At 53.8% G+C, this 10,130-nt stretch overlaps 4 protein-coding genes across 4 annotated transcripts in view; 1 reads left to right on the top strand and 3 right to left on the bottom strand.

Annotated features, from left to right (window-relative positions):
* The window catches only part of MONBRDRAFT_11315 (uncharacterized protein), a gene marked incomplete at both ends in the record, with an annotated part of 5,879 nt that extends 5,247 nt beyond the window's left edge, over positions 1-632 (top strand). Inside the window, one exon of the mRNA XM_001749168.1 lies at positions 545-632. Within this exon, the coding sequence (XP_001749220.1) occupies positions 545-632 (88 nt within the window). The remainder of the gene's footprint in view (positions 1-544) is intronic.
* A 919-nt stretch (positions 633-1,551) lies between these two features.
* On the bottom strand, positions 1,552-2,229 carry MONBRDRAFT_28679 (uncharacterized protein; the record flags this gene model as incomplete). The annotated part of the gene is made up of 2 exons (XM_001749082.1): positions 1,552-1,994; positions 2,061-2,229. 2 exons carry the CDS (start codon positions 2,227-2,229, stop codon positions 1,552-1,554), a joined length of 612 nt encoding a protein of 203 aa, XP_001749134.1.
* Positions 2,230-3,805: 1,576 nt separating this feature from the next.
* MONBRDRAFT_28678 (uncharacterized protein) lies at positions 3,806-6,601 on the bottom strand (the record flags this gene model as incomplete). The annotated part of the gene is made up of 4 exons (XM_001749081.1): positions 3,806-3,923; positions 4,034-5,022; positions 5,172-5,670; positions 5,799-6,601. 4 exons carry the CDS (start codon positions 6,599-6,601, stop codon positions 3,806-3,808), a joined length of 2,409 nt encoding a protein of 802 aa, XP_001749133.1.
* An 872-nt stretch (positions 6,602-7,473) lies between these two features.
* Positions 7,474-10,130, bottom strand: part of MONBRDRAFT_28677 (uncharacterized protein) — a gene marked incomplete at both ends in the record, with an annotated part of 5,158 nt that continues 2,501 nt past the window's right edge. Inside the window, 10 exons of the mRNA XM_001749080.1 lie at positions 7,474-7,620; positions 7,714-7,808; positions 7,893-7,991; positions 8,126-8,295; positions 8,398-8,553; positions 8,660-8,734; positions 8,839-9,010; positions 9,097-9,175; positions 9,401-9,738; positions 9,766-9,852. Of these exons, the coding sequence (XP_001749132.1) occupies positions 7,474-7,620; positions 7,714-7,808; positions 7,893-7,991; positions 8,126-8,295; positions 8,398-8,553; positions 8,660-8,734; positions 8,839-9,010; positions 9,097-9,175; positions 9,401-9,738; positions 9,766-9,852 (1,418 nt within the window). The remainder of the gene's footprint in view (positions 7,621-7,713; positions 7,809-7,892; positions 7,992-8,125; positions 8,296-8,397; positions 8,554-8,659; positions 8,735-8,838; positions 9,011-9,096; positions 9,176-9,400; positions 9,739-9,765; positions 9,853-10,130) is intronic.

Below are 10,130 nucleotides of genomic sequence, written 5' to 3'. Positions count from 1 at the left end.
GTTCCGGCCCCCCCCCCCCCCCCCCCAACGAACTTCAGGCGCAAACAAAAAGTGTGTCGCACAAGACGACAACATACTTTTATCAGGCCACACTGGCCATCAACATTCGGCCAGTCTAGTCTGAGCGACTAGGCACATAGTGTACACTGTGCCAGTCGGAGGGCCCAGACTGGCCATCACAACACCAGTCCCTCAACTGGCTTCCATTTTGTTTTTGTTTTTTTGAAGAAATGAAGATCCCCTATTGGCTGAGGATCCACCGCATATAATAGAGGAAAGCCTGGGTCCACAATACATGTGAGGCTCATTTGCCATCACATCGGGGCCCACATGGGGCCACGATCCTATGTCAGATGTGTCTGACAGGTACCGTGGCTCCAGACTGTCGAATGCGGTAACGCGCCGGTCAGTTGAATGTGGTTGATGCAGATACGGATTAAGTGAGTATAGGAAGAAAAAAGCATCTCGAAATCAAGTAGAGGGGCATTGCAAGGATTTCTTCCTCCCTGTGCAGATGAAATGACATTGTGCTGTTTTCCCGCAGCCCAGTGGTGCAAGGTGACTGCCCGTCGTTTGATGCCGATCGTGTGCACTGTGAAAACAAACCCATCCACATCCACATGCACGCATGAACAATGTGATCCGGACGTCCATGAACAACGATCTGCGGAAAGTGGCAAAAAACTGAACCCTTCTAGTCAAGGAATGAATCCAAACAATAATATGATGAAGCATAGATGAGCAAAAAGAAAGTGACGGGACTTTCTTTTTGGTTCCCACAAGGGAAGGGCTGGGTCCACGAGACATGTGAGAGACACATGCCATCGCATCGGGGCCCCATGACGGGGCCACCATATCATGTCAGATGACTCTGACAGGTATCGTGGCCCCAGACCATCTCATGCAGAAGCAGAGAGAAAGGACAACGTGCACTTTTTGTATGCGAGCACATAAGGATATGTTTGTGTGGACACCCGACGTTAGCATGGGTCCAAGACATATGCGCGGGGCAAGTTGGATTGAGCCCCCATCCCAAGACCACAACACCATGTCAGATGTCTCTAGCAAGCGATAGTTGTGGGAAAACACCCAATAAGCTCTTCAACGTCTGGCAGCTCCATTACTAGCGGGAAAAAAACAACGGGAAAAAAACAACTCTTGGTTGGTTTTGGGGTATGGGTTTGGTTCATCTTCCTCATGCATGACAGGCTGGGACCATAACCGGAGCAGGGCACATTTGCCGCTGCACCGTGGCCCAGTGGCGCAAGGTGGCCGCCCGTCGCACTAGGCCACGACGCAGTGTCAGATGAGACTAACACTGGTCATGGACCTAGACTGCCGTGCACGAGACGTCAGGGAAATGGATAAGGACGGCTTTATCAAAACGGCGTTACACGCTGGCGATCGCGGGGCATAAACTTTTATATAAACGATCAGATTGTTGAATCGGTGGATACGAGGGTGCGAGGTTCAAACCCAGCGCCACAATCAAGAAGCGAAGGGGAAAAAAAAACAGACCGCAGTCCATACATTGACCCACGCACCCGCAGTTCAGTCCACAGTCCACACACACCCCAGTCCGAAACCCCAGCCTCCAGTCCGAAACTTCTCATGAGCAAAACATTGAAAACCAAAATTGTCATTAACATGTAAAAAAGTGCTTGTAACAGTCCGTGACGGTGTGTGTGTGTGTCTGTGTGTGTCTGTGTGTGTCTGTGTGTGTGTCCGTGTTTGTCTCTGGCCTCTCCACGTCTCTGTCTCTGTCTCTGTCTCTGTCTCTGTCTCTGTCTCTGTCTCTGTCTCTGTCTCTGTCTCTGTCTCTGTCTCTGTCTCTGTCTCTGTCTCTGTCTCTGTCTCTGTCTCTGTCTCTGTCTCTGTCTCTGTCTCTGTCTCTGTCTCTGTCTCTGTCTCTGTCTCTGTCTCTGCCTCTGTCTCTGCCTCTGTCTCTGTCTCTGTCTCTGTCTCTGTCTCTGTCTCTGTCTCTGTCTCTGTCTCTGTCTCGTGGACATCAGAATGGGGCGCTCAGCGCCGAGAAGCCAGATAAGCAAAAGCTGAGTGACCCACAGAATCAATCTGTGTCTGTGTCTCTGACCGTGTCTGTGTCTGTACGCCTGTATGTCTGTGTCTGGCCATGCCCCCCGTCCCCGCCTCTCCAGTCTCCTTGTAGTCGATGTCGATGTTTGTGGAAGCGTTGGTCATGGAGCTTGTGTTGTTGATGTAGACGCTCATCTTTACTCAACTTGAACCTGAAGCTGGCGGCATAGGATGGCAGCCTTGCTCACTTTGAGCAGCAAAATAAATTGCCGTTAAGAACGAGAGTGAGATTTTGCGTTACGAGTGATGTCTGATTCCAAATTCGACTTCTTATTCCAAACAAACCAGCGAATCCATTCTCAAGGGGGCAAAAACGGCCAATAAAAAAATCTTTCACGGATGGCACAGCCAGGCGACGATTGCTTGTGGCTTTGAATACCACAAGTTGTACCAATCCATGAAGTGAGTTGCCATTTGTCTTAGGCGGGGAGGAGGGGGGGGTCGCCTTCAGGCATTTGGTGTTCAAGATTCCGAACAGCAGCCTTACTCCCCAAGGGCATTGGAGCCTGGAACACGAGAGTTCTCAGTGTTCTTGGGTGCGACCTAGCCATTTGGCTACTTCCCTCGCACCGTGTGGGCGCGTCAGGGGCATCACTGGGATATCTGGGTCAGCTCTCAAAGCGACCAAAGTGGCTACTTCCCTTGCGCTTCGTGGCGCACCAGGGGCATCAGTGGAATATAAGGGCCAGCTCTCAAAGCGGCCTAGCCATGCTCTTGCAGTGGCTACTTCCCTCGCGCTTCGTGGTCGCGATGTAGGGGCATGGGCAAGAATGACGTCTCAAGCAGAGCTCATCAAATGGTATCAGAAGAGTTGCATGAGGAGCTTCCAGCTCTTCTGACGTAAGAGGGTGGGCTTGCCTGACGTGAAGGTACGGCACCGATTGACCAGCACTGCACCCCACCGACCAGACATTCAATAAATTTACGTATAAAGTCTCTGCTCACTGACTTTTCTGTGCTTGAGTGGATGCATGCATCGGACTCACATTGACCAACTCCTTCCTTGGACGCGATACATTACACATTCTTCGATTGGTAGTCTGCAATGGCCAAAAAAAAAAATGCAAAAATGGTGGGGTAGTGAGCTAGTACAAGCCCCAAAGCTGGCAGACAGCTTGACTGCCAGCGTCTTTACAATGCTCTGTGCATCGTGTTGGGGAAAGTTAAAGTTCAAGATTTTTCATAATTTCAAGAAGGGAAAGTTAAAGGTTGTGCCGTGGCACGGTGTACCACCAATTGGTGGCACTCGGGACTTGTGGTCACCCGGCTCACTACTTCCACCAGCGTGATGGACGCATAAATTTACATATAAAGCGTGGATTCTCCATCGCTTTGATAAAAAGCGAGACAGCAGCCGAGTTGCTCTTCAATTTCCCCAAACGCGGCGGACTCGCATGTCAAACTGCAAAAGCAAGAGTCGGCAAGCTGTGAGCCATACTGCTTGACATGTAAATCCCATTCTGCAGTCTTTTCAATAATGTGACTTGACGTTATGGCTTTGCAATCTCAGATAGACGCGTGTGAATTGCATCGCTGCAAAGGACGGGCCGTCACCAGCAGGGTCAAAAATTTAGTACCAAACAAAGAAAAGTAAACAACAGGGCTCGCACTGGCAAGGGAATGCTTGTGAGCACGAGCGCAGACATCAAATGCAAGAATAGATGGGTTGTGGCAAAGCTACATGACCATGCCGGTCAGTCAACAGACAGGACTAAGCTTCACTACTCGCTTGCTCGGCCATGTATTCACGCTCCTCGGCCGTTGTCGTCCGTCCCAAAAGCTCGTTGCGCTCCGGGAATCGACCAAAACGCTCAATCAGCTGCCGATTGCTACAATGCGGACAGTCGCAGCAAAGGTTCCAAAAATTCAAAAATGAATGAGTCAAGTAGAAGCACAACCAAAGGCACGCACGCATGACAACGCCCACGCCAACACCAACCTTTCAAAAGTGGCCTTGTACTCGCGGATGGGATCATCGGGAGTAAAGTAGTCACAGGCACGCGTCCATTCTGACTCGGCTAGTTTTTGCATCTCCAGGTCCTCCTGGTGCGTCAACGCCATGCAAGGGAAGACGCGATACACGGGGTGCACTTCGTCCATGAGGTGTGAGTGGAAGAGCGCACGCAAGACAACGGCCTTGGCCATGTCATCGCCAGCAAACATGCGTTTGGAATTGGCGTGGATGGAGCGCGGGAACTGGTCGAGCAAAATAACCAAGGCCACCAGGCTTGCCGGTGTGCTCTCCCAGTGTGCCAAGCGGCCACTGATGGCCGCGTCAACAACGACAGAGAAGCGTTGTTGTACGGCCTCGGCACTACGATCGTCCTCTTCCGTTCCAGGCGCCTGCATCATAAAGTTGAGAATCTCCTCGATGCGGTCGTCAAAGGCCGTCGTGACCTCTGGTGACTGTTGGCGCATTTCAAACAGTCGATCCCGGATACGGCGTTGCATGAGCATGAGCACGTCGTGGCGCTCCTCGTCCGTCTGCTCGCCCCAGCCAGCGAGCTGGCTGATGAGCTGGTCCACAGCTTCGACCGCCTCGTCTTGATTGGAGATTTGGTACCAGGGGCGCGTGCCCTCAACGTGCACGTCCGACACACGCTTGAGCGGAGGAAGACTGGATTGTGGCTGTGCCTTGAGGCTGCGACGCCGGCGCTTCTGAGCCATATCAGGATCGGGGATGGCCTTGCCGTCCATGATGCCAGCACCCGTGCGGCCAAACGCGGCCAGGACCTTGCGATTGTTCTTGGGTCGAGCGACGATCTTGGGCAGGACGGGCCGTGTCTTTTGGGTCGGCTTGCGGCAGATGCGACCTCCAATCACCTGAAAGGGAGTGGGCTTGAACACGGAAAGATGCGACGCTACGTAGACCTCATCCTCTTTGAGATCGGATCCTTTTTCAATCTCCTCACCCTCCAGTGTAAAAATCTGGCAAAACAACACACCAAGGCGCGGAGAGGTCAGAAGAGAGAGAGACAGAGGATCGACGACCTCAACAACGAAGGAGCAAGGAGGTATCCAACAATATGCAAAGTGGGGAGAGGCGGGTAAAGTGGAGAGAGGCAGGTGTGACAGACCTTTTTCACATCATCCACCCAAAGAATGTTGCTGCATTTTTCGGTAAAGAGCTCCAGTACCCGCTCCCAATTGTCAAGATCTGCGGGGGGAATGACGATGCGTTGGGGCACACCATCTTCATCGCCAGCGGGGAGGGCCTGGATGACCTTGGCCCGAGCAATGTTCTGGGTGACACGGCTCTCCACGTGACTGTCATCGAAGCGGCTCTTGTTGAGGGTGGCGGAGCTGATCTTGGTAACGGCACGCTCCTTATACGAGGGAATTTTGAGATAGTTCAACCTTTTTAAACCTGCGCGGCCACAAGCAATAATGGGCATTCCGTCCTCAACCTGGTCGTAGCCAAGCAGGAAGCTGTAATCTTCGGCGTGGGCAAGGCGCATGATGGGACCAAACAAGGGTTGGATCTCGGCAGTCAGATAATCCATGAGGCGATCAAAGGTGGGAACGCGTCGTGGGTCCAACAAAAAGGTACGCGAGGGTGTATTTTCCTCGCCATTCCTACGTGATTGAGGTGAAGCGGCAAAAGGGTAAGCAACAGCCAAAGCAGCAAGATCCTGATGACCGACCCAAGCCAAGAATCATCACGTCAAACTCCGATTCAGGTGGGGTCAGGCCGAGGAACGTACACAAAGACGTTAATTTTAATGTGTGCTTTGAGTCTGGAATCGTTGTACTCGAGACCTTTTTTGGAGGGTGTACGGCGTTGAATGCGCGCTTTTCCGGCCGAGGTTTGGCTGTCAGCGGATTTGGCCTTGGGAGGCTTGGAGGGGCTACTACGAGACGGCGCTTGATGGTTTCCAAGACTGCCTTTGCGGGACGCATGACGGCCCGGGCGTTGACCCGCACTGGGAGCCGGGCCTGGAGAAGCATTGGAGGAGGCCGGAGACGAGTTTCGAGGCGAGCGAGTGGGAGGCTGTTGAGATTTAGACCCGACCTTGGAGGTGGGTGTCGTATGCGCGCCGTTGGAGGAGCGCGGCGACATGGTGGCATCAGAGACTCGCGCACGGCGACCCGGGGAATGAGCCCGATCGACTGGAGGGTGGGGTGCCTCCATGTGAGCGGTGCTGGCTTCTGGGGACTTGGCTTTGGGTTGCACGGGCGTGTCATTGTGGGCAGCTGAAGTGCGGGGGCTCTGCTTTACGACAGCAGACGCCGGAGCCTCGTCGTGGTCTGGGGATGCAGCGGGAGAGGGGTGTTTAGCAGGATGCTTGGCGTCTGCGGGGTCATCATGATTGTTTTGTTGTGCGCCAGGAGCGCGATTGTCTTTCTGGTGCTGAGGACCAGGGCTCGGGCTGCGGCTGGCCAAGCGCTCGTCCTTGGTTGCGGACCCAGGTGGCTTGATGACGGGTCGGTCAGGGGTGTCCACGCCTTCGTCTTCTTCTGATAAAGGTTTGGCAAATGTGCCTTCCCGCTCGAGTCCCTCGGGCATGGTAGTGTTAACACGGACCAGCGAGTTTCAAAGGGACGAGCGCGGAAGAACCGAGTAGTTGGCGTCCGTGCCGCCGCTGTGCGTTGAAAGACCCTCTGCGTCGAGGGCAGCCACGTTTGAGGGCAGTGCAATTGGCCCCACGCAATCAGGGCTGAGTGGCAGCTCCCCTATGCGGAAGATGAGAGAAGAGTGAGGCGGGTCAGCGCGGCGAAGCTCGGTGTATGAATAAAAAAAAAAATAAAAAAAAAAGCAAGAGCGCGGGTGACGAGCGCCCCTTTGATCCAAGGATACATGCATGACTTGATCCATCCCATGAAGCACATCCATTCACACAAGACACAAACTCCCACGAAAAGCGGGGCGGGGCTTTAGCGTCCCGCCGCCCGTAGCAGGTCGCGCAGACGCCCGTCGCCGCTGCGTGAGGGCGGTGCACCTGCTCGTCTACGTTTTCCCTAAACTTTGCTGCATCAACTTGCCTAGATTACCTTTTCAGAGCAGCAATAAGTCTGATTTCTTCTACGTTTGTGAAGAAAAAGTGTTGGGTTTGATGATTTTTGATGACAAGCTAGCCAAACTGTTGTGTTGTGTGTTCTCTCTCTCTCTCTCTCTCTCTCTCTCTCTCTCTCTCTCTCTCTTTTCCTCTCTATGTTTTCACCCCATGCACTTGCCATCTCTGATCAGCTTTACACTTTGCCTTTCAGATGGGTAGATGGGTGCCTCAGAAGACTTGAATCTCTGCTCAAACCCGACGCAAAGTGTTTTTTTTTTTGTTTCTTCGTTTCTTTGTTGTCAAGCGATTTCGCTTTGTTGTCACACACACACACACACACACACTCACACACACACGCGGTGTGTGTGAGCTGCGAGCACGACTAGTTGGGATAGTCGAGGAGGCCGGCTTGGCGAAGACTGGTGATTTGATCACGTAGCGTTTGCTCCAGAGGGATGTAATCGGTAAGTTTCAGATCGCGGGCGGCCTTGCCTGCATCGATCAAAAACGCTTGGCGCTTTTCAGTAGGCTAACGATTAGGAGAAAGTGCAAATCAGTCAGGTGAGGTCGTTGCTTTGGCCACATGAGAACGAGGCATGTCATGTAGCATGCATTGTCCCACCGGTTCGGTGACAATGGCCGAGTTGGGCTCGAGGGTTTTGAGGAGTTGGGCCACCTCCAAATGAGTTGGCACGCCGGACGTGACCAGATAGCGACCTGAGAGTGCCCATCAAGCAAACAAATACAATGAGCTGAGACGTGACACAAAGTCGGGGGGTGGTCTTTGCCAATAGACCGCACCGTTTGCTTCGGGCGTTTCACCCGCCAGAATGTGGGCCCGGGCCAGATCACGGACATCAATGTAGCCGATTCCACCGGCCGGGACAGCCTTGATTTCACCTGCACACAGATTGAGTAGCGTTCCAGCAGACGGAGATGGTTCAAACAACACGCGCTCCACCCGCCATCTCGACCACAGTGCAACAAAAAAAAAAAAAAAAAAAAACATTTATTGATGCCAGCAGCATGCTGACCAGTTAGCTTTTCCTTGATGATCATGCTGCTTTCGTTGGGTCGCGTGTAACCGGGCAGCCAGGGGCCAATGACCATGGGTGGGTTGAGTGTGACCACGTCAAACTGGACGTCAGGATTCTCGACAAACGCCCAGGCTGCCCGCTCCGCCTGAATTTTGGAAGCCCGGTACCTGCCCAGCACGCCACAAAGCAGGCATGGGAGGAGATGACAATCAACAGCGATATGCATGCAAAACAACAGATGGCGATGCAGAGGGGCGGGAAGGTCTGACCAGTGCATTGGTTCTGGATGCTCGGCCGTCGAGACTTGGTTCCAGTCGGCTTCGGTAAACGGAGATGGATCCTTCTCCATGTCATGGCCAAAAAGAACGGCGGCAAACGAAGAGGTCACAACGACTCGCTTCACAGAGGGTGCTTTGGCACAGGCCCTATATTGACCCCCAGACTACAGGAGTGAGACTCAGCCTCATCACACCCCAGATGGTGGGCCAAGAGGAAGCGGGAAGGGCAAGCGCCAAAGCGAGTTGGACGTACGACAGCACGTTGCGAGTACCCTGTACCGCTGGGACGATCAAGTCATCCGGTTTGTCCACCTGACGAAAGAAAGGGCTGTGGCCCGAGTACAAGAGCAAGTGTGGATGCGTTAGCCCTCGTCCGTTTTGTTTCTAACAATGGGTCAGTCAAGCCTCATGGGCAAGCAGGTTTAGCAGCACCTGGCTGTGTGATAGACAATTTCGCAGTCCTGCGCGGCCGCATCAAAAGAACCGGGCTGAAGCAAATCGGCCTCAATCAGCTCCAGGCGCTCCGTGGCACCCGGCAGCTGCTGCAGATAGCCAACTGCATCCGTCTTGGCCAGGGAGCGAACCGTCCCGCGCACCGTGTGGCCTGCTCACAAGCACGAGCAAATGAGGCCAACCAGCGCCCGTACCATCCAGTTGACGCGTTAGAGGTGCTGTTCAGTGGTGTCACACCTTTGGCCAGCAGCTGCTGAACCAGATGGCCGGCAATGTAGCCGCTAGCTCCGGTCACCAAAACCTTCATCGTTGCAATCTACCGGTTGACCCAAGAACCAAGTGAGCACCATCACAATATGATGATGATGATGATGATGATGATGCTGAGGGATAAGATACAGCATCAGCCATCCCACGACCCCGACCCAGGCCTCCCACCACCAACCAACAAGGGGTCGTGAGTAGTCGTGTATCATCCACCGCGCAGCAACGCCCACTGAGCGACTTGAAACGCCGGCGGTCCCCCCGTGCACACACTGACCTTGACTTGTACGCGAAAGAGAGAGAGAGAAGAAAAAAAGCGTGACAATATTATCACAATCATCACTGTGTTCGCATTCTGTATAAATGTCAGCCAAAAGGTGTCGCCCCGCCCACCCGTCACATTTGGTCCGACCCCTCCCCCCTCCCTCCTCCTCCCCCTCCTCCTCCTCCTCCTCCTCGCTCTCCCTCTCCTCGCTCTCCTTCTCCCTCCTTCTCCCTCCTTCTCCTCCTTCTCCTCCTTTTCCTCCCTCTTCTCATCCTCCTTCTCCTCCTTCTCCTCCTTTTCCTCCCTCTTCTCATCCTCCTTCTCATCCTCCTTCCCCCTCTCCTCCTTTCCTGCCTTTCACACACACACACACACACCGATCGGCGGGATGGCTGGGTCCAGCGCTCTGCCGACAGAGCGGACGGGTGTGAGCGCAAGCTTCTTGCGCAGGCTCAAGGCCGCCACTACACCCACCATGTCCACGTCCGAGGCCTGCGATCAAGTCATCAAGCCGGCTTGCCTCGAACAACGCTGTGCCTACACTGACCTGTTCCGCGATGAGCTGGGCGAGGACGAACGGCCCTTGGTGGGGCCAGCCACCGTCTTTGTCTCCCATGCCTGGCAATATCATCTTCACGACACGATCGATGTCATGCTCGATTACGAAATGGACTCGCCCGACAGCTACTACTGGTTTGATCTCGTTGTCAACAACCAGATCATTTGCCCCGGATCGCCCCTA

The sequence above is a fragment of the Monosiga brevicollis genome, genomic scaffold, assembly GCF_000002865.3.
Source record: "Monosiga brevicollis MX1 MONBRscaffold_28 genomic scaffold, whole genome shotgun sequence".
In the NCBI taxonomy this organism is placed as follows: domain Eukaryota; class Choanoflagellata; order Craspedida; family Salpingoecidae; genus Monosiga; species Monosiga brevicollis.
Note: the sequence above shows the minus strand (reverse complement) of the source record. Positions and strands in the feature narration are given on the sequence as shown.